This window comes from Haliotis rufescens, unplaced genomic scaffold (genome assembly GCF_023055435.1).
Source record: "Haliotis rufescens isolate VD_foot unplaced genomic scaffold, xgHalRufe1.0.p SCAF_4, whole genome shotgun sequence".
Lineage (NCBI taxonomy): Eukaryota > Metazoa > Mollusca > Gastropoda > Lepetellida > Haliotidae > Haliotis > Haliotis rufescens.
Genome location: NW_025964112.1, coordinates 29,319,631 through 29,344,422, shown reverse-complemented (window position 1 = coordinate 29,344,422; position 24,792 = coordinate 29,319,631). Strand labels below are relative to the sequence as shown.

General features: G+C 41.5%; 1 protein-coding gene across 1 annotated transcript in view; it reads left to right on the top strand.

Annotated features, from left to right (window-relative positions):
- The window catches only part of LOC124150126 (dnaJ homolog subfamily C member 13-like), a 592,425-nt gene that overhangs the window by 336,336 nt on the left and 231,297 nt on the right, over positions 1-24,792 (top strand). The window contains exon 34 of the mRNA XM_046522050.2: positions 11,713-11,914. Coding sequence (XP_046378006.2) covers positions 11,713-11,914 — 202 coding nt within the window. The remainder of the gene's footprint in view (positions 1-11,712; positions 11,915-24,792) is intronic.

Below are 24,792 nucleotides of genomic sequence, written 5' to 3'. Positions count from 1 at the left end.
TAAATACAGTGTGCCTCATCCAACTACTAACACACTTAGGATTCCTGGTTCAGCCTAAAAAATCAGAGCTAGTACCTACACAGGACATCACCTACATAGGCGCAAGATTTCTACTCAACAAGGGCATAATGGCACCTCCAGAGGACAGATATGCGTAGAGCACATGATAACAAGCGCACTCGATCAGCCAAACAAATCAAGACGCTGGTGGATGTCAGATGGAATCTATAAGAAGTTGAAGAATGCCTTAAGACAAGCAGATTGGATGATAAGCATAGACCTCCAAGACACCTATCTTTACGTCCTTATCCATCCAAGTCATTGTCGCTTTGCAGTCAACGGTCAGAGATACCAGTTCAGGGTACTACCATTCGGCATATCCATCGCCCCATGGTTATTCACCAGGATCACCAATCACATCATCGGTTTCGTCCATATAAAGCTCATAAGGCTACACGGTTACATAGACGATTTCCCATCAGAACAAATCACAAATCAGATATGCAAGAGTAGAGCACATGATAACAAGCGCACTCGATCAGCCCATCAGATCAAGACGCTGGTGGATGTCTTGCCTAGACAGGCTCACATCTATCCAAGACTTAACCTACAGAGGCAGACTACAATTACGGCCCCTGCAGATTTGGATGAATACCACCAAGGACCTAGAGCTGGAAGCCTTAATCCAACCTCCACAAGTTCGAATCTCAGAACTCCTTTGGTGGCTGAATCGTCAGAATGTCATGCTAGGTATTCCACTCACTTACCCCACCCCACTACATCAACTCTACACAGATGCATCAGGAGAGGGTTGGGGTGCCCATATGGATGATGTTACCATACAGGGAAAATGGTCCTCCCAAGATAAAGAGTTACACAATGTGTAATACACATCAATTGTCTCAAATGAGAGCGATATATCTAGCCTTAGAAGCATGGCAAGATCGTCTACACCACTCGTCAGTGAAGATCGCTACAGACAACTCGACCGTGGTCGCTTACATACAGCACCAAGGAGGCACAAGGTCTCAGCCTTTACTGAAGGAGGTTACACATTTATATGCCTTGGTAGACTCAGTGAGTTGCAAGATCGAAGCAAGACATATACCGGGCAAGCTAAATATCCTAGCAGATTATCTATCCCAGAAGAACAAGATAGTACCCACGGGATGGTCACTACATCCCGAAGTATTCAAGTGGATAACCCACCTATGTGATACTCCAAACCTTGATCTATTCGCCACAAGTCTCAACAACAAACTACCAGTCTACGTCAGCCCTGTACCAGACCCACTAGGTCTCAGTCGACGCGCTCTCCATGGACTGTGAGGGAATGTTCGCTTACGCATTTCCCCCATGAGCTCTTCTAGACAGAGTTCTGAGGAAAATAGAAGAGACAGACTGTGTCATAATTCTAATATCCCCGGCATGGCCAAACAGGGCTTGCTTTCCAAGGTTACTACCCCTCCTAAATGGAAGAACCTCTGAAACTCCCAGTACGTCACAACCTATTGAGACCAAAGGATATATTTTACGGCTGCCACGACATCCTCCATCTTCACACTTGGAAGTTATCTTGAATAAAATGCAAGGTTACTCTATCAGCTGCATGATGAGTGGCAAGCTCATGGTGACCAGCATCATCTGCCCTATACAATAACAGATGGGACAAGTTTTGTCGAAGGGAGAATGAAAAAGCAGTTAAACGGGGAAATAACGATACCAATAGTGGCTGAATTCTTGCTCTATCTCAGAAACGACAAGAAATTACGACATCCATGTTACAACACGATGGTCTATATATAGGTACCCACCCAGTACTAATCGACTCATAAAGTCCTTTGCCCTGGAAGACATTAAAGTACCACGTACTTTCCCAAAATGAGATCTATCTATAGTATTGTCAGCATTGATGAAAGCACCATATGAACCCATGAGTAGTGCGACATTACTATTAGTCTCCAGGAAAACTGCTTTTCTCATAGCCATGGCTATGGCGGCTCGTGTGTCAGAATTACACGCTATTGACATCTCCACTGTAACTCATACCCAAGAATGGAAATCAGTGTCGTTCAGATCGCTCCCAGAATTTATTGCCAAAACCAGTCGTCAACCTTCGGCCCACTCGGACAGGCAATATGCAATACCAGCCTTAAGTAAAAGTGTAGACTTCCCGGACAGATTGCTTTGTCCCATAAGAGCCTTGCGATACTTCATTACAGCAACTCAACCCCAAAGAAAGCAGAGAAAATGCCTCTTTATCTATTGCAAGCCCTCGTCAGAAAAGGACATCACAAAGGGCACTGTAGCGGGATGGATGGCTAAAATCAGTTATCACAGATAGCTATAAACTGGCACAAATCTCCACACCGATTTGGGGAAACTGCAGGCCTCATGAGATCAGAGCCCTTGCAACAAGTCTAGCCACATGGAATACAGTATCCATTGAACAAGTCGTAGCCAGCTGCCAGTGGAAGTCCCACAACACTTTTTCAAACTTTTACTTACAAGACATACAGACCGATCTAAAGACTATACACTCTGGGGCCCTTGGTGGCTGACCCAGGTGATAGTCTCCAAGTAACCTTGTTCCCCTTCCTCTTCCACAAAGGGAAAAAGAGGGTGTGTGTGTGTGTGTGTGAAGATTTCAGAATACCTCATGAACCTCATAAGTTGACCTTTGTACTGGGTTGTACTATTGAATTAGTAAACAAGGCAAATGGCAACACTGAAATCGAAGGATTAAGTGATATACGGTAATCTACATGATGTGAGGTATCGTCAAAGGTGACATCGCACCGGACTAACGTCAAGATACGTTAAATATCACTATACAAAAGGGCATAATGGTAAACCACGTCATAGTGATACGAGAATATAGAAGACATATACCACAAGGGTCATGGTATGACACCGGAAGTGACGTCACAGATGACGTCATCACAGGAAGTGACGTCATAATATGTCTGAGTATCACAGGGGTAAGCTGGTTCCCGGCTCCCTATGCGCGTCGTCAACTTGCGCCAAGCTAGGAGCGGGTACAGGCCAAAATTAAAAACACTCAGCGTGTTTATTTGACGTCACATCCGGTGATTTTCTAAAATGGCTACGCTTATGCCGATACAGGGGAGCGACACACCTGTGAAAAGCGTGTCATCTTGCGTTTGCTGTCGAAAACCAAAATCTGATGGCAGGCAATTTTATAGGGTGGAAACTAGACCAACAAAATCCAACTGAGAACAGTCTCGCTAATCTTTTGGAGTGCTACGGCGCATTAAAAGTGGTTCATGGGTTGAATTTGAAGTGAAGACAGACAATTAAAAAAAAATGTATTTCTGACATTCGATGATTTTGTTTGCTTTTGTATATTCCCATAAACCTAAAACAATTAGATCATGCCCTCTAAATGGTTAAAATATACTAGCCACATAAAGAAACTGTGCACAGAGAAAATATAGATATAAGGGCACACCGTCAATATATGAAAGATAGGTTTGAACACAGCAATGATTGGAGACATTCAAACGCTCATGCACGTGCCATGCGATATGACGTCATTGATGGGGGCCTATGGACACAAGCATATCACAAGCAAATCATACCAAGATTGACAGCTGCACAGCGTCATGAAGCCATTGGAATGATCCGAGCAGGAATGAGGCAACAACAGGTGGCAACACATTTCCAATGCCATCGTAACACGATATCGGCATTGGTGAGGCGTTATCAGAACACAAATGACGTTGCCGACCACCCACGTTCAGGACGTCCCCGAGTAACGACGCCAAGACAGGACAGATGGATTCGAGTTACACATCTCAGACACAGGTTCCAAACGGCAGTAACGACGTCCCAGACAATTCCTCGACTGCGCCGTATCCATCCCAACACTGTCAGGAATTGTTTACGTCAGTACATGATTTGACCACGACGCCCTGCCATACGTCCCATCCTGACACACCGTCATCGAGTCAACCGTCTAAGATGGTGTCGAAATCATGTTCGCCAACCTCGAATATGGTGGAGAAATGTTGTCTTTACAGATGAATCGAGGTTCAACATTTCCCACAGTGACGGGCGCCAACGTGTCTACCGGCGTTTGGGAGAACGTTATGCACGCAACTGTATTGTGGAGAGGAATCGTTTTGGAGGTGGCTCTGTGATGATTTGGGGTGGGATAACAGCACGGCACCGAACCTCTTTGGTGGTTGTTCAGGGCAGTCTCACCGGTGTTGGCTACAGAGATCAGATTCTGAGGCCTGTGGTCATTCCTTTCCTGCAACGTCATGGCCCGGGATTGACATTTCAACAGGACAACGCTCGTCCTCACACGGCTAGGGTCGCACTGGATTTCCTTCACCATAACAATGTCATGTTACTGCCATGGCCTGCAATTTCTCCAGATCTCTCCCCAATAGAGCATGTGTGGGATGAAATGGAGCGCCGTCTGCGTCGTCTTCCACATCCTCCAGATAACGTCCGTGACTTGGCACAGGATTTGAGGAGGATATGGCAGGCCATTCCCCAGGCCTTCCATGCCCATTTGGTGGACTCCATGCGTCGCCGATGCACTGCTGTGATTCACGCACAGGGTGGTCATACCCGTTATTGACTTTGTGACTTTGTCGTTTGACCCCCTACTCCATTTTGATCTTCTGACGTCATCGTAACAGATGTTATTCAGGTCCCGTTGACATTTTCTTATGGTCCGATCATTCAGCTGCTACAGCGTCTGCATCATTTTGTTCTTGCTGTGTTGTATTTTAATCCAGAATATATTTTCTCCGTGCACAGTTTCTTTATGTGGCTAGTATAGCTGCAAAGTTATTATTGTTGACATATTTATTTACAAGAATTCATTTCTATATTTTTTTGCGGATTAACACAAAGTTTGCACTCCAGCTGTTTCGTTTTCAAATAACTGCATAAACTGAATTATTGAAGTCAATTCTTAAAAAATCTATGTTCCATTGACAATATAGAAAGCTATCACGTTTCATGGATAGTTCTACCATACCACCACTGTACAATGTAACTGTCACGGTCGCTATTCTAAGATGCGTCGTAAATCACACAGGGCAACACAGTCCTAAGAACAGTTAACGTAAATATTATATAAAAAGTAGACTGCAATCTTTGATTAATGATTGATTGATTGATCTTTGAAGATTTTATAGATTTTCGGCAACGAGGTCCATTTACACCTTGTCCATAATGAAGGCTTACAAAATTCCTAAAAATGTTATGAAGTAGAAAACCTGCCAGATGGCCATATATGTCCCTCCTCTTCAACCCTCACATTGAAGTCGAATAAAATTCAAACTGCACCACATAGATCTAGATACACTTCACAGTTTTGAATACTGTGGGAATTTCTCTGTTTGGTCATATCATCCATTGGCATTTTGGGCCAAGTAAAAGTACTGAAAATGACCTCTGAAAATTAGGTACATAGTAAATGTCGCCATTTTCTTATACATTACTAAATTACCACTAACGGCGTTATTTACAGCATGTTTTGAAATAGAAATCTAATAATTTCGGATATTTACTCGGAGAAATGAATTTAAAAAGTAGCATATTAGTAATCACGGGTATCTGTCTTTGATCAAATCCCGAATGATCATTCCAAAACGTCGCCGATAGCCCTAGAATCGTTTAGAATGTCTTTGAAAATACGCAAACACGAACGACGAAGTATACTTTCCGCCTTATTGGATAGTGTTTAAAAAATCACGTTTCACGTATACCGGTTATGAGATGCCTGTAACATCACTTTAATTTCATACTCAGCTGCGATACATACATCCTTGAATTCATCATACCGAGTAGAAGCAAATGACAAATGGTCATTGTCACCAATACAAAGTGTTTAGAAGAAAATAAGCAAAATAAATTAGGTGTGAAAACGAACGCTGTGCTCGAAAAAATACACTTGTTTTAAATGTAAACAAAGCAAAATTCAGATTTTACACAGTGTAGCTTTTCCTCCTATTTTGAACTGTCCATTCATCTATTCATTGAATATACATTGGCTCAACAATTTCAGAATATGCTAGGGAAGAGAATCGTATGAAGAATTAGGGAACTAAAAATAGATACATGGCAATGGTTGATATTTTCAACATAAATTGTCAAAGTTTCCATCCTGTACGTGTGACGCCATGACTGACGCAAAATCACGCACAACGACAACGGTATTTATCGGAATTTCTGACTATTTCCGTTGGTTTAAATGAAAAATATCACAATAACAGCACACCGATTGTCAGAATGATTCTGATTACTTACATGTCACATTTATGTATATACGATCCCTAAATCAACGATAGTGCCCTCGTAAAATCCCGCGTACTGTTGACAGTGAACACGCCATTTTGTAAAAGTCAGTCACCGGTAGTGATGTCATACACAAACATTGTTGTACATATTTGGTAATTTCTTTGAGGTGAAGGTCCTTGAAAGAAAGCACACACGATCATTGTATCCTGCTGTTTACAGTTATAATTATTATGTAGATTTTGCATATTTATACATTTTTTCACATATTTAATTTCACTTTGGATGTTTGTATGAACCTTTGATAATCTCCTGTTTGTTTACATTGTTTACATGAGAAATTGATCAGTTAATAGTGTCGTATACCACATTTTTTTAATTTGGACAAGTGTTACATCATTACCTTACCTTGAGCCACATATTTTTGACAATGCAGTTATAATGAACAGTACAATGTGCAGAAATGTCTTTATAATGCTATTGACATATGCAGCAAGACAGCAATGCCCGAGACGAGGTAAGAGAACCTCTTCTCTCTGATTGTTTGTGGATAGTTGTAATGCATTAATAAAAGGTTCGATGTCACAGAGATAACTCCTTTTGAGGAGGATGCCCATGTCTGTCATGTTCAGTATGATGGAAAGCAGTTTTCTAAAACGGATACCATAAGACCCCATACCATCTTTCCAACGATCTTGAAAATTATCAACATAATCACAGGTTTGATTTATGTAAATAGTTACTAAATACCATCCATGTTTAAAAGAAAATCAATACCTGACCCCACCCAGGTGCAATCTTAGACTACATTACTACTATGGTATTATTTGTAACACTTTGAAAATGAATGTCACCTTCATACTGCTGTCACTCAGCTACCATGTTGTACAAAGTTAGAAGTGATGACTGGGTGAATGAATAGAAACCATCCATTATGATTCTGCCCATTTGTTGAGTAATGGACATTGATTTATTTCGTTGGTATTAATAATTGTTTTGCATTAGAATGTTATTTAAAAAAGTATAGCTAGAAAATATCAACATCGGCCATGGTCTATTGCTATTCTATTCCAATTTCAATGTTTTCAACAGAAGTTTCATCATTTTAAACGTAATCATGCTATAAATATACGAGTCGTACAACACATTTCTATTTTGTCACAGTCAGAAGAGTCACATCATATATAAATTTATAACGAGCTATTCCTTATTCCTTAAATGGAACACAAACCCACTTAAACATAAACATTTTTGACGTCATGGAATGGAAAGGCAAAGTTTATATTGTATGCGTGGCTCTATATATACTGAGTCAAATTAAAAACTTCACATTTTTAAAAGTAATCCCATATATGATATACAACGGACAAATGTATCAGAGATAGTAATTTTTAATCATTAATGTCCAAAGAAGGATTTTAATTAACGGTGGTAACCATAATTTGTTCCAAGCACCTACGGTATTCGGTAATAACATCAACAGTTTAAATCATAAATCCCAAACACGAGAATCTGATGGCACACAAGTTCAGTAGCGTGTATGGCCATCATGTGCGTTGACAACTGCCACACAACGCCTCCGCATGGACCTTGTGATGCTTGTGAACACATGATTGGGAAGACGACGCCGTTGTTGCTGCAAAATGGTGCCCAGATCTTGCAAATTCTGTGGTTGGTTCTGGAGAGCGCGCAGACTTCTGCCAAGAGCATCCCAGACGTGTTTGATGGGATTGAGGTCGGGAGACCTTGACGGCCAGTCCATGACATTGACTCCCGCATTCTGAAGGAAATTCCTTGTCAAAATTGCTATGTGGGGTCTGGCATTGTCGTGTTGGAAGATCAAACCGGGTCCATGTGCTGCCATAAAAGGCAGAAGTTCTGGTGCCAGTACCTGGTCGCGGTAAGCAGCAGCGTTGAGGTTGCCACGGATGACAAGAAGCCTGGAACGTGCATTGCCACAGAAAGCACCCCACACCATGACACTTCCGCCTCGAAATCTGTCAACTTCCTGTACACAACACTGGGCGTAACGTTCATGACGGCACCTCCACACTCTCGCCCTACCATCAGCAAATCGAAGATTGAATCAGGATTCATCACTGAAGACGACTTGATTCCAATTCCTCTGAGTCCATCGTAAGTGTCGCTGTGCCCACAATTGACGTTGACGTCTGTGTAATTGAGTCAGAATCGGCCCGCAGTATGGCCGTCGTGCTTGAAGGTGAGCAGTTCTCAGACGGTTTCGAAAAGTTTGCGCACTCAGTCTACCCCTAAACAGTTTATTTCTGGTTGATGTAGCCGTCAAAAATCGGTTGCGGAGGTGACGTAAGACAATCTTTAGATCCTCTGCATGTGACGTCACACGTGGTCGACGTGGTCGCTACGGACGTTCCCGTCTGCAACATGCTGATGGCACATTCATGTTGCACATTTGAAAGGCGTGGCATGACAAATGGCCGTAAAGACTTTTGTTTTCTTGTGTTTTTCTTGTTAATGACTGCTAACAAGTATGGCTGAAAACATGTGCGGTATTTTGGCCACATGACCAGTTGCACGTGAAAAAACACTTTTGCCACTATAGTGCTGTGCGCATGATTTTGATCGATTCACCTGCACAAAAACGGGTGTTATCTGAAGACAATACGTGGCCATTACTGTTTTAATACACAATAAGGGCCCACAATGATAACTGCTCAAAATGTTAAAATTTTAGGATTGTGAAGTTTTTAATTTGGTTCAGTATATGTCGACATAACAATTACATAACATTGTGTATGTCTAATATTTCGAAGGCGTTCACAGCCATCATCTCATTGGCCTGTACCGGCTCCTATATTGTGATATTAGAGACGGGGCCAAGCTTATCACAGGGGTGGATATATATATACCGATCATATGACGTTTGAAAATTCTCTTTGTCTAGTCTTGTAAGTAGACTAGTACTATTAGACATATTCCGTTTGAGACCCCTTTTGGCATATATTCCTTGGGTTACCACTTCACAAAGCCAAATATCTAAGGGATGCTAGATACCAGAACCCACCGGTCTCTCTGGTGTATACTGGCACTGATGTAATAGAGGTGTGGTATTTGCAAGAATTATCAAACAATAGTTATCATTGTGAATAATTCTAAGAATACCACCTCTATTACATCAGGAATTAATCCCTCCCACCTCCCCAAATATCTGCATCTAGTTGATGAGGATAATGGGTTGAAAGAAGTGAGTAGATTCCCACCTTGCGCATGTGCGGTGGCGCACCTGGCAAGGGAGAGGGTTTCCCTCACAACTATAGATATGTTGGCAGAAAAGAGGACGTCTGTTGAAAATTTATAAAAATTTATAGTGTGGTTCTCAGCATAAACAGGAATTTATGGCACTGATGTAATAGAGGTGGTATTCTTATGAATGATACACAATGATAACTATTGTTTGATATAGCTGGGTATCTAGGCATCATGTAGTCATTAATGTAGGTTTCAGATAGCCATATAGCTGGGTACCATTGGGAAGCAAATTGGGGAAAAAAAAAAATTTATTCAAAATTGGGACTTTTTAAAGTTGAAATTTCCTAACTTCTGGGGTATTTTGACATTGCATTCCATATAGTATTGTATTGCTGAGCATTAAGCTTCTTCCTCTTTAATTGACCCTGTGAAATACAAGTCACCTGTACAAAGTCTTATCGTTAGTTGTAACTTTATCAACATGAATTGGGAAATGTTAAATTCCAATTTGGGATTTTTTTACTGACATTTGCTGCAGACTTGTAAGGGTCATTCAATCATTCATGTTATTCATACTGTCATGTACAAGGGTCATTCAATCATTCATGTTATTCAGACTGTCATATGTAAGGGTCATTCAATCATTCATGTTGTTCAGACTGTCATGTATAAGGGTCATTGGATCATTCACGTTATTATCCCCCGCCACAAAGTGGAAGGGGGATATAGGAATGCCATCACATTTAGTTTCCGGAGCAGATCTTGAAATCTGTATCATATTTCTTCACCAAACTTGGCACATATATAGGTCTAGTGGTGAACTGGTGCCTTTTGATAGTTTGGGATTTTTAAAGAAATTATTTTTCGAGTTTCGATGGCAACGACTTTGACTTAGACTGAAAATAGGGGTAGTCCTCGTTTCTGGAGCAGATCTTGAAAACCGTACCATATTTCTTCACCAAACTTGGCACATAGAAAGGTCTAGTGGTGAACTGGTGACTTTTGATAGTTTAGGATTTTAAAAAGAAAACCTATTTTGAGTTTTAGTGGCAACGACTTTGACTTACCGGGTAGACTGAAAATGGCGGTAGTCCTCGTTTCTGGAGCAGATCTTGAAAACCATACCATATTTCTTCACCAAACTTGGCACATAGAAAGGTCTAGTGGTGAACTGGTGACTTTTGATAGTTTAGGATTTTAAAAAGAAAACCTATTTTGAGTTTCAGTGGCAACGACTTTGACTTAGACTGAAAATGGCGGTAGTCCTCGTTTCTGGAGCAGATCTTGAAAACCGTACCATATTTCTTCACCAAACTTGGCACATAGAAAGGTCTAGTGGTGAACTGGTGACGTTTGATAGTTTAGGATTTTAAAAAGAAAACCTATTTTGAGTTTCAGTGGCAACAACTTTGACTTAGACTGAAAATGGCGGTAGTCCTCGTTTCTGGAGCAGATCTTGAAAACCATACCATATTTCTTCACCAAACTTGGCACATAGAAAGGTCTAGTGGTGAACTGGTGACTTTTGATAGTTTAGGATTTTAATAAACCCAACATATTTTGAGTTTCCATGGCAACGACTTTGACTTAGACTGAAAATGTAAGGGTCATTCAATCATTCATGTCATTCAGTCAGTCATATGTAAGGGTCATTCAATCATTCATGTTATTCAGACAGTCATATGTAAGGGTCATTCAATCATTCATGTTATTAAGACTGTCATGTATAAGGGTCATTCAATCATTCATGTTATTCAGATTGTCATATGTAAGGGTCATTCAATCATTCATGTTATTCAGACTGTCATGTACAAGGGTCATTCAATCATTCATGTTGTTCAGAGGGTCACACACACACACACACACACACACACACACACACACACACACACACACACATTGAATTAGGCTTCAGAATGTTTCAGAATGTGTCCCAGATTGTTCAGGCAGTGTCTTCATCATGTGTGCAGGCCATCCTTGTGTCAATAGCAGCCATTGAACCACCATCTCTTTCTGGCCAATTCCAACGGAATATGATGAAAATAGCCTGAGCTGGGGATGACATTGAAATAGATGTCAACAAGAAATAGGTGTATAAGTGCTATCAAATCATGTTTGAATTAATATGACCATCTTTATATTTTGTCTTCTGAAGATGAGGGTTCATAATGCTGATATATGTTGTGCATCATCCTTTGTTTACAGACGCCTGATGATTGAAAAGATTGCATCTCACCTGGCTGACTTCAGTCCACGCCTGCAGAGCAACACTCGGGCCCTGTATCAGTACTGCCCCATCCCTGTTGTCAATTTCCCACAGTTAGAGAATGAGCTGTTCTGTAACATCTACTACCTCAAACACCTGTGTGATACAGTCAGGTTCCCAAACTGGCCTATCAAAGATCCGGTGAGTTAGATATAAAATACTGTTTGAATTTTAAGGGCGTTGCTGGTTCACCTTGACAGTCTGTAAGAACCTGTTTTCTGAGAGTTTTGTATAGCCCGACTGCTAGATCCACCCTGCTTTGGTATCTTTGTATATCCCCTGACTGACTGTCATGGAGACCCTCCCTGTTATGGGACAATTGTATATTTTCTGACTGTCATGTAGACCCACCTGGCTTTGGTACCTTCGTATAGTCACTGACTCTCTCATGGAGACCCTCCCTGCTTGGGGACATTTGTATAGTAACTGACACTCATATAGACCCTCCCTGCTTGGGGACATTTGTATATTTTCTGACTGTCATGTAGACCCACCTGGCTTTGGTACCTTTGTATAGCCACTGACTGTCATGTAGACCCTCCCTGCTTGGGGACATTTGTATATTTTCTGACTGTCATGTAGACCCACCCGGTTTTGGTACCTTCGTATAGTCACTGACTCTCATGTAGACCCTCCCTGCTTGGGGACATTTGTATATTTTCTGACTGTCATGTAGACCCACCCGGTTTTGGTACCTTCGTATAGTCACTGACTCTCATGTAGACCCTCCCTGCTTGGGGACGTTTGTATATTTTCTGACTCTCATGTAGACCCTCCCTGCTTTGGTACCTTTGTATAGCCACTGACTCTCATGTAGACCCTCCCTGCTTTGGTACCTTTGTATAGTAACTGACACTCATATAGACCCTCCCTGCTTGGGGACGTTTGTATATTTTCTGACTCTCATGTAGACCCTCCCTGCTTTGGTACCTTTGTATAGCCACTGACTCTCATGTAGACCCTCCCTGCTTTGGTACCTTTGTATAGCCACTGACTGTCATGTAGACCCTCCCTGCTTTGGTACCTTTGTATAGCCACTGACTCTCATGTAGACCCTCCCTGCTTTGGTACCTTTGTATAGACCCTGACTCTCATATAGACCCTCCCTGCTTGGGGACGTTTGTATATTTTCTGACTGTCATGTAGACCCTCCCTGCTTTGGTACCTTTGTTTAGCCACTGACTGTCATGTAGACCCTCCCTGCTTTGGTACCTTTGTATAGCCACTGACTCTCATGGTCTAGTGGTAGAGCATCCGCCCGGAGAGCGGAAGGTCCGGGGTTCGATCCCCGGCCGCGTCATACCAAAAGACGTTAAAAGATGGTACTTGTTGTTACCCTGTCTGGCGCTCGGCATTAAGGGGCTAAAACAAGGACTGGTCGGCTCGGAGTCAGTATACTGTGTCTGAGTGGGGTATTCATGTTAAACTGCGCCATGGTATCTCAGTGAGCTAGCACTATAAATCGGCATCAGTCCGGACTAGTACAAGCAGCCACACAAACACACACACGTACATGCACGTTCCTATATAAGTGCAATAATCTTGGACGCGACGTTAAACCCCATTTCACCTCACCTTGTATATTTTCTGACTCTCATATACACCCTCCCTGCTTGGGGACGTTTGTATATTTTCTGACTCTCATGTAGACCCTCCCTGCTTTGGTACTTTTGTATAGCCACTGACTCTCATGTAGACCCTCCCTGCTTTGGTACCTTTGTATAGTCACTGACTGTCATGTAGACCCTCCCTGCTTGGGGACATTTGTATTTTTCTGACTGTCATGTAGACCCTCCCTGCTTTGATACTTTTGTATAGCCACTGACTCTCATATAGACCCTCCCTGCTTGGGGACGTTTGTATAATTTCTGACTCTCATGTGGACCCTCCCTGCTTTGGTACCTTTGTATAGCCACTGACTCTCATATAGACCCTCCCTGCTTGGGGACATTTGTATTTTTCTGACTCTCATGTAGACCCTCCCTGCTTTGATACTTTTGTATAGCCACTGACTCTCATGTAGACCTACCCTGCTTTGGTACCCTCGTATAGTCACTGACTCTCATATAGACCCTCCCTGCTTGGTGACGTTTGTATATTTTCTGACTGTCATGTAGACCCTCCCTGCTTTGATACTTTTGTATAGCCACTGACTCTCATGTAGACCCACCCTGCTTTGGTACCTTTGTATAGACCCTGACTCTCTTATAGACCCTCCCTGCTTGGGGAGTTTTCCTATTTTCTGACCGCCTCCGTGGTCTAGTGGTAGAGAATCCGCCCGGAGAGCGGAAGGTCCGGGGTTCGATCCCCGGCCGCGTCATACCAAAAGACGTTAAAAGATGGTACTTGTTGTTACCCTGTCTGGCGCTCGGCATTAAGGGGCTAAAACAAGGACTGGTCGGCTCGGAGTCAGTATACTGTGTCTTAGTGGGGTATTCATGTTAAACTGCGGCATGGTATCTCAGTGAGCTAGCACTATAAATCGGCATCAGTCCGGACTAGTACAAGCAGCCACACAAACACACACACGTACATGCACGTTCCTATATAAGTGCAATAATCTTGGACGCGACGTTAAACCCCATTTCACCTCACCTTGTATATTTTCTGACTCTCATATACACCCTCCCTGCTTGGGGACGTTTGTATATTTTCTGACTCTCATGTAGACCCTCCCTGCTTTGGTACCTTTGTATAGCCACTGACTCTCATATAGACCCTCCCTGCTTTGGTACCTTTGTATAGCCACTGACTCTCATGTAGACCCACCCTGCTTTGGTACCTTTGTATAGCCACTGACTCTCATGTAGACCCTCCCTGTTTTGGTACCTTTGTATAGCCACTGACTCTCATGTAGACCCTCCCTGCTTTGGTACCTTTGTATAGTCACTGACTGTCATGTAGACCTCCCTGCTTTGGTACCTTTGTATAGCCACTGACTGTCATGTAGACCTCCCTGCTTTGGTACCTTTGTATAGTCACTGACTCGCATATAGACCCTCCCTGCTTGGGGAAGTTTGTATATTTTCTGACTCTCATGTAGACCCTCCCTGCTTTAGTACCTTTGTATAGACCCTGACTCTCATATAGACCCTCCCTGCTTGGGGACGTTTGTATATTTTCTGACCCCCTCCGTGGTATAGTGGTAGATCATCAGCCCGGAGAGCGGAAGGTCCGGGGTTCGATCACTGACTGCGTCATACCAAAAGGCGTTAAAAGATGGTACTTGTTGTTAACCTGTCTGGCGCTCGTCATTAAGGGGCTTAAACAAGGACTGGTCGGCTCGGAGTCAGTATACTGTGTCTGAGTGGAGTATTCATGTTAAACTGCGGCATGGTATCTCAGTGAGCTAGCACTATAAATCGGCATCAGTCCGGACTAGTACAAGCAGCCACACAAACACACACACGTACATGCACGTTCCTATATAAGTGCAATAATCTTGGACGCGACGTTAAACCCCATTTCACCTCACCTTGTATATTTTCTGACTCTCATATAGACCCTCCCTGCTTTGGTACCTTGGTATAGCCTCTGACTCTCATGTAGACCCTCCCTGCTTTGGTACCTTTGTATAGCCACTGACTCTCATGTAGACCCTCCCTGCTTTGGTACCTTTGTATAGCCACTGACTGACATGGAGACCTTGCCTGCTTTGGTACCTTTGTATAGGCACTGACTCTCATGTAGACCCTCCCTGCTTTGGTACCTTTTTATAGTCACTGACTCTCATGTAGACCCTCCCTGCTTGGGTACCTTTGTATAGCCCCTGACTCTCATGTACACATTCCTTGCACAAGGACTTTTATATCCAATCCTCGAATCCATCTTGCGAATCCTCTGTTACATCTTTGCCATAAATCCTTTATTTTGGCTTCAGTCCCACTCACTAAATTTTGAAATTTTCAACAGATGTCCTCTTCACTGTCAATCACACACAATAATTTGTTCCCCAAGAGCTATGACGTGCGTAGTGGCAGGAAACATCACTTTTCTCCTGTGTCTGCTTGAGTCAACACCTATTGTTGTAGTTGTAATGATACAGCACTTGGTTTAGTCACATTTAATCTAAGATTGTTTTATGGTTTTCTAATAAAACATATATATATAAAGTCATATTAAGAATTGCTAATTGTAGTGACGATCGTACTCACATAAGTATTGCTGGTGTGAGGTGTTTTTGAGGTCGCCATAGAGTCTCCCCCTCCTTCTGCTTGTAAGAAGTGTGGCTATTTTACGATCACAGGAGATCCTCACAGGACAGTATTGGCTAAGAAGAGTTCAGCATCTCTACTCCATCGATTGAACCTAATTCTATGTTCTCTATGAACATGTAAGAAGCAGAAAGTATTGGCTAAGAAGAGTCCTCCGACCAAGAGGCCGCATGTGGGACGTCTGTACAGCCTACCCCAGATGACCATAAGGACCAGCCAGGTAGAAGTTCCAAGCTTTACCCTCCCGTGAGATAAGGGCATCTAAATCTCCGCTTGGGTCCAGTCATGGTACCGCAAGGCCTTCTTCCTCATCTAAGCCACTGTACAGTCCGCACTGAACCCCATGGTAGCCAGCAGACCGTTACAGGAGCGTCACTTCAACCGCATAGTCACCATCAATCGGCGGAACCCAAGTCGACAGCACGGGACCATTGAGGATCTACTGACCGAGACAAGAGATTACATCATGGGTCAGCCTAGCAGGTTTGATGGAGGACCATCATTCCTGTACGGGTTCCATTATACACGAGCAGTCAGCACAAGCCGCACGGACCTCACTCATAGAGGAGTCCTGGACACCAGCAGATGATGAACTGCACGGGAAACATGTTGAGTGTATGGATTATGTCAAACATCCACCCCTCCCAGGAGTTACCCACAGTCATTCTGAGGCGGAAACAGACCTATATGAGGAGGACCCATGAAGATCCGGGGTAGAATAGGTCTTCAGCAAACCATGCTTGCCGAAAAGGCAACTATGCTTGTTGTAAGAGGTGACTAACGAAAGGGGTGGTCAGGCAGCCTGACTTGGTTGATGCTTGTCATCGTATCCCAATTGCTTGGATCGATGCTCATGATGTCAACCACTAGATTGTCCCGAACAACAACTATTACAGACGCGTCAGATTCTGGATGGGGAGCCGATATGGACGATCTCACGGAACAAGGATCTGGGAACACCGGAAAGGGGATCCTACACATCAACTCTAGGGAAATGAAGGCCATTTATTACACCATCCTGGCATAGAAAATATATCTTCCAATCGTCCATCCTCATTGCCACCATAGTAGTGGCATTCATTCAGAATCAAGAGGAACCAGATCCAGTTCTTTGATGATGGAGACAACACGATTGTTTGCCTTGCCAGACTCTATCAGTTACCTGATGGAAGCGAGACATATTCCCGGGAAGCTGAACATCCTTGCCGAAAGCCTTTCCCTGCCTGGGAAGAATAATGGCAACAGAATGGACGTTACATCTCGAGATCTTTGCTTTGATAACCATGTTATGGGACACACCACATCTAGATCCCTTTGCCACCTGCCTAAACCATCAACTTCCGGTTTATGTCAGTCCAGTTCCCGATCTAATGGCTCACCAGATCGATGTGTTATCGGTGAATTGGACTGGTCTCACCATGGTCTCTCCTAGTCTAGGTCATCCGCAAGGTGGAGGAGGCAGATTGCATGACAATCTTGATAGCACCAATCTGGCTCGGCAGAGGGTAGTTCCCCAGATTGTTAAGTCTTTTAATGGAGGAACCTATCCAGTAAACCTCTCCGTTGACAGACAGACAGACAGACAGATTTATTCAGTAATCAGGCCTCCAGCCCATAATACATGTTGACATAATGTAGATCATATATGCTTATATACTATGGCGATATGTTAAGACAAATAGTTTTAGAATACGTTAAAACAGTCATGAGTTACGTATATTCATAACTTTAGATAGAAATAGTCAAATGTGTTTTAAAGTTCTTGTGGAGTTTGTTGACATAAGGTTTAAAAACTGTTGAAATGTGCTAAAGTTGATTTCACTTTCAGCAAAGCATTCTCTTCTTGCAGCTCGGTATCTGTCACAGATTGACAATACATGATACTCATCCTCAATTAGAGTTAAACCTTTGGAGTGGCAATACAAACACACACGTTCTTCATATGGGATTTTAGAATGTCTTCCAGTTTCAACTGCAAGTTTAAAGTTGTTACACCTGAACATACATATTAATCTTTTATAATAAGCAGAGATTTCACATGATAATAAGTATTTTTCTACATTAAGGAGAGATTTGTACTGTGATTAATATTTGCATTTAGATGAGAGCTCTATGGAGAGATGCCAGTTTTGAGAAAGACAGTCATACAACCTCTGTTTAAATTTCATCATCAATAATTTGCTATCACCTGATATATCCAAATAAACCCAAATCCATGTTGAAACAGGATATTCCTGATGTGTGATGCCCATGTGGTTTTACCAGAGTCATCAAGTGACTTGAGCATACAACAGGACTGATATGGTAATCTTTGAGGCTCCATATGGATCACTCTGCACCAGTAACTCACTGCTCTGGACATATAATGATTTTGAAGCGGAACTCTCCCACATTCTCCTAGAGCCATGTTGTTATTACTATATTTATAAAGTTTCAAATATCTTTTGCAAAATCTGTGATGCACTTGCTCAATAGTGTTACAGTAGTTAATTCCCCATACTTCAGATCCATAGCATAAAATGGGAGTTATCATTGAGTCAAACATTTTAAAAACTTCTCCAACAGGAATATATATCCAAACTTTTGTTGAAATTGTTGAAGTGAGAATAAAGCTTTAGTGGCTTGAGCGGCTAGACATATCTGTGTTTTCAGTCCATGAAAGTTTCATTGTGAAGAGAGTTCCCAGATATTTATAACAACTCACTGTTTCTATTTGTTCACCTTTAAAATGCCATTTCTCACATTTTCTCAGTGGGCCACAATTCCTAAACACTATAATTTTAGTCTTATTGAGATTTATCTTCATTCCTGTTGAATTACAAAATTCTTCTAGTACATTAATTTTCTGTTGAAGTTGATTTGTTGAGTCTGAAACAGCTGACACATCATCTGCATACATCAATGCGAATATATCTTGAATATCACTAGTTATAAAAATTCCTCTTCTACTCTTTTCCTCCAATTTTATCACAAGTTGGTTAATGAAAATCACAAAGATTTGAGGACTCATTATACAGCCTTGACGGGTACCAGTGCTGCATTTGAAATAATCAGACAAACCAGAATCGTCCTCACACGAGCAGAAAGTTTGGTGTACATAGATGTAATAAAATTTAAGAAGTTTCCTCTGAGCCCTACATCATGAAGACTTTGAAAAAGAACATCATGATTTATACAGTCAAACGCTTTACTAAAATCTATGAAGATGCAGTAAAATCTCCCCCCTTTCTTCAAAAGATATTTTGTTATCATTGCTTGCAGAGTGAAAATATGGTCCGCTGTTGAATATGTAGATCTAAAGCCGGCTTGCATTTCTGATAGCATGTTGTGACAGTCACACCAGTCTTTGAGTCAATTGTTTATCACTGCTATTAATACCTTACAAAAGGGGTCAATGAGAGATATGCCTCTATAGTTTCCAGGCTCCTGCACCGGTCCACTTTTATGAAGCTGATATACATGTATAATGCTCTGACCTCAAAGATCTGGAAATGTGTTAGTAAAAAACATGTAATTAAAGAGTTTTGTAAGTAGTGGAGTGATATAGTCTCTGGTTGACTTCACAAATTCATTTGCAATCCCATCTGGTCCAGGAGTTTTATTATTTTTCAGACTTCTAATGCAGTGATAAACTTCTTCTTCTGGAATAGGTTTGTTTAAGTCCAAGCAAAAGTCTAAATGTCTATCTTCATTCCATGTGTATTTCATCCACTCTTGTGAGTCATCATATGTAAGATCATTTTGGCTATTGATATTGTGCTGACAGTCATCATTCTTTTTCTTCCTTTGTTGGTGTCTTTGGAGGAGTTGGTTGTCTTTAATCCAGTGTTGAGGTCAGAGGTAGATGCAGCTTGCTTGTTATTCCATCAGATGATCACGGTTGGACATGTCCTCCAATGGGTTCTTGTAGGTGGTCGTAGTTAGTTCCTGGACTCTGTGGTTCCGAAAATGATGATTCTCCGCCAAATTATCATGGAACTGTTCTGGGTGAACAATACCTTCCAAATGGCGTGCTGGTTTTCTTGGGGAATTAGTCAGCAAAGAGCCAGAGTCACAGGAGACTAATCACAATTTTATTTACAAGAACAATTAACAATTTACAATATACTTAGATAATAACTAATGGGTGCCACAGAGAGTCGGTACACACTCTGGGCTGTGGGAGAGAGGTCTGCTTGGTAATAGAGTTAAACCCCTTCTTGAACAATAAAAAGATATGTGATTGGTTGATACACGATTGGTTGTGTCCTAAGCTAAATGGATGGCTAGACAGAGGGGAATACTAAATCCTGTTTATCCTGTTGGACTGGTACTAATCTTGTTGACATATTTACTGGATGCTTTGAAAGAGATTAGGGTGTCACTATAGATGAGCTTGTGTGGGGCTAATCCTTAATGCCCTATAGACGAGCTTGTATGGGGGCTAATCCTTAATGCACTATAGACGAGCTCCTTAATGAGTCTTAATTGACTTACTTACTTACTTACTTTGGAGATTTAACGTGCGCTTTCCGACTGATGCGTATTTCGCACACGGGCCCGGCCAGGCCATTTAATGTGTTTCCGAAAGGGGCTGAAAGTGGTCTGTGCAACCCAAGAGGGGGGTTTAGGGGTTGCTTATATAGAATTTGGGAATTTTGAGATTTGGTATAGATGCCGATGGGGTTGGGGAGGAGAACTAAGGGAGCTGGGTATGGTGGATGTTTGTTTGTTTATGTGATTTTGATTTGGTAGGTTATTGTGTTTTTAGATGCGTTTTATTAGTTCCGTTTTGATTAAGAATACGCCTAAGGCCTTGAAGTTTTCTAGTTTATTTTGTGGGTTTAGTATTGCTTCTAGAGTGAGAGCCTTGTTTAGATTGAGGGTGGTTTGTAATGCGGTTCGATGTGTTAGGTAGTGTGTGCAGTGGATGAGTGTGTGTTCATGGGTTTCTGGTTGTTTGCGGTGTGGGCAGTTACCTGTAGTGTGTTTTTTTTTTTTTTTAGGTGGTTATTTAGGTTGGTGTGTCCTGTTTGGAGTTTAGTGATTACTCTGTCGATTTCTTTTGATGGATGGAGAATTTTTGGTTTGGTTAGTGGTTTGCTGAGCACTTTTTTGATTTGGCTATTTGAGTTTAGATATAGGTTATGCCATTTTTGTGTGATTTTTTGCTTGTTTACGCTTTTAATTTCTGATTTTGAGATGGGTAAGTTTAAGCTTATTTCTGGGATTTTGAGGGATAGTTTAGCTGCTTTATCGGCGTTTTCATTACCGTATATTCCTACGTGGGCGGGTATCCACAAGAAGGTTATTTGTTTGCCTAACTTAGTTAGGTCGTTGGAGTTTTTAAGTATTTGATTTATTAATTTAGGTCGGTTTTTGGTATTTTTGTTTTGGAGGGCTTGCAGTCTACTTAGGGAGTCGGTAAGTATTAGGAATTTTTTGTGGTTTTTGGATTCTTGATTATGGAGGGCCGAGGCCATGCCCATTAGTTCTGCCGTGAATATTGATTGGTTGTTTGGGAGTCGGAAGGATTGTGTGGTTTTAGTTGGTTGTGTGGTATGGACTCCGAAACCTGTGTGTTTGGAGGTCGGATCTGAGGATGCGTCCGTGTAAATGTGACACCAATTTGGCCAATTTTCATGTATGATTGCTAGTGTGGTAGTTTTAGCTATGTTTGGGTCGGTTTGTTTATTTATTTGGCTAGCTAGTGTTGTGTCTATTTTGGGTATTTTAAGTTTAGGGGTGAAGATATTTGATTGTTTGCAGTTTTGTTTAAGATTTTTAATTTGATGTTCATTTAGGTAGTTTGTTATTCTTTGGGATATTGGGGTAAGTAAGGGTGGTTACGAGCTAGAGCTTGGTTTTTGGGGCTGATGTTTTGGTTTATTAAGTTTTGGATGAGAGGGTTTGATTGGGACGCGGCCCAGAAATTTAAGCTTATAGCTGTTCCCTGCGTAGACTTAGTGGCATTTCTCCTGTTACGGCCTGAATTTAGGTGTAGGAGGTGCCATGTTGGGTGCGTGTTATTCGTTTGAGAGCCTGATATTGTATTGAGTCAAGTTTTTTAGATAGAGAGTTGTTTAGGGTGTTGTATATGGCGCAGCCCTAGTCTAGTTTTGATCTAATTAGTGATATGTAGAGAGAGAGGAGGGTATCTTTGGATGATCCCCAGTTAGAGCCAGTTAGGCATCTTAGGGTGTTTAGGTCTTTACTGCATTTAGTTGTTAGGTTTTGGATGTGAGCATCCCAGGTGAGATGTTCATCGAAGATAAGTCCTAAGAATTTGGTTTGTTTTTGAAATTTGATTGTTTGATTGTTTAGCTGGAGGATTGGGGAGGCGGGTTTCATGTTTTCATGTTTGAATACTATTCCTGTTGTTTTTTCTGAGTTAAGGGAGAAGCCCCATTTGTCAGCCCATTGTTGTATTTTATTAAGAGATTTTTGGAGTAAATTTTGGACCATTTTCATGCTTTTAGTGCGGATCCAGATGGCTCAATCATCCGCGAATTTTGATGTGTTTACTTTAGGGGATAGGCCCTCGAATAGATCGTTTATCATTATATTGAAGAGGGTGGGGCTGAGGATACTGCCCTGTGGAGTGCCATTTTCTAGGGGACATTGGTCTATACCCACGGTTATTTTACGATTGTTTAGGAAGTCCTGGATGTAGTTTATTATCTGACCTTTGAGTCCTATTTTTTTAAGTTTTTGTATTAGCCCATCGTGCCATACCATGTCGAAAGCTTTAGAGAAGTCTAAGAAGATGCCTGTGGTATATTGTTTATTTAGTTGTCCTGTCTTAATATCTTGTTCTAGTCAGGCGAGGTTATCTAGGGTTGAGCGGCCAGGAGTGAAACCGCTTTGATCTGGGTTTATGATGTTATTTTGGGTTAAGTAATGTTGTAATCTATTTTTAGCCATTGATTCCATTACTTTACATAAGTTTGAAGTTAGGGATATTGGTCTATATGAGTTAGCTTGATTAGCTGGTTTATTAGGTTTAGGGATTGGTATGACTAGGGCCTGTTTCCAGGGAGTAGGAACCTGTCCGTTTAGGTAGATGAGATTGTATAGTTTGAGTAGTGCCTGGAGTAGTTTTAGGGGGAGTTTTTTAATTATTTGGTAAGAAGTTAGGTCTAATCCTGGGGCTGTGCCCTTTTTCCTGTTTTGGATTACGTAGAGGAGCTCCTCCATTGTGTAGGGTTGATTTATTTCTAGATTGTTATTGTTTGGTTCTTTTGTGGGTTTGTTTTCTGTTTTAAGTTTATCTTGGAATTTTTTACTGAAGTTGGTGTTACTGCTGAAAAGTGATTGGCGAGATTATTTGCTTTTTGGGCGGGGTTGGTTGAGTTGTCAATGTTAGGGGTTTTTTTTATGTCGTTTTAAGCCTCTGATGGCGTCGATTTTGTGCCAGACCATTCTGGCATCTGTACGGTTATTTATACCTTCGCAGAATTTTTTCCAGTCTCTACTTTTGGCTATTTGGACTAGTTTTTGAACCTGGTGGTTTAGTTCGTGGGCTATGTTTAAATATTTGTAGTCGCGTTTTGCTTTATTGAAGGCTGATTTACGTTTTCGTCTAGTCTGTTCTATTTCCTCATTCCACCATGGTACCGTCGGTTTGCCTGTCTTAGATGTTTTGAAGGGGATGGAGGTTTTGGCTGCGTTTATTATATAGTCTGTTAGGTTTTTACAATAGGTTTCTGGATCATTATTTTCTATTTCGTTTAAGTTAGCTTCGTTGCAGATATCTTGGAATTGGTCCCAGTTAGCTTTGTTGTAATGGAATTTTGGTTCTTGGATTTCTGTTTGGATTGGTACGTTTGTATTTCCTATGGTTATGTTTATGGGGAAGTGGTCACTACCTAGCGGGACATCGTGCACTTCCCATTGAGTACTTTGGGCTAGATCTGCGGTGCATATGGTTAGGTCGATAGCCGACATTTTTGGGGTTATCTTATCGTACCTCGTGGGTTGGTTGCTATTTAGGAGTACTAGGTCGTTTGTTTCTATCCATTCGGAGATTAATTTGCCATGATTATCTATTTTATCATCTATGCTCCATGTAGGATGGTGAGCGTTAAAGTCTCCTAGGAATATAGTAGATTTATCGCTTATTTGGAGTAGTTTGTTTAGATCCTCAGGTTGGACTTTTTGTTCGGCCCAGTGGTAAATATTTTTGATGTTTATGTTTCGGTTATTTAATGTGATTTTAATGCCGTTGGCTTCCAGGTTTGGCGTGTCTATTTTTATTTCTTCGTAATTTATATCTTCCCTGATAAATATGATTAGTCCTCCTGCGGCGCTTTTTGTTTTCGGTTTAGCTCTGTCAGTTCTAACTGAGTTGTAGTTAGGTAGTGTGAATTTGGATTTTTTTGAGAATTTGGTTTCCTGTATACAAGCAATGTGAGGGCCTTTATTTAGTTTAAATTAAGTTTTTAGTTCATGGCCGTGGGAGGTGAGTTCGTTGGCGTTCCACTGAAAAATATTTAGTCCTTCCATTATTGTGTTCGGGTGATTGGTGATTTATTTTTTATTTTTTATTTTTTATTTTTTATTTTATTCGGTGAGTTCTTTTAGATGGAGGTTAAAGGGGCACTGATGTAACGCAATTCCCCGGGACTGGTTGTTGCCTTTGTTATTGTTTTTTCCCAGTGAATACCCGGATGTATAGCAGAAATCTAGACTAGTTCGCGACCTCTGCTGCGCCATTCGTAAGCGCATTAGTCACTTTTATGGGTAGTAATAAGGGCGTATGGTCACATTGATCAACAAAATGAAATACAGTTTTCGAGATAATAAGGAAATGTAGGTATCTTTGTG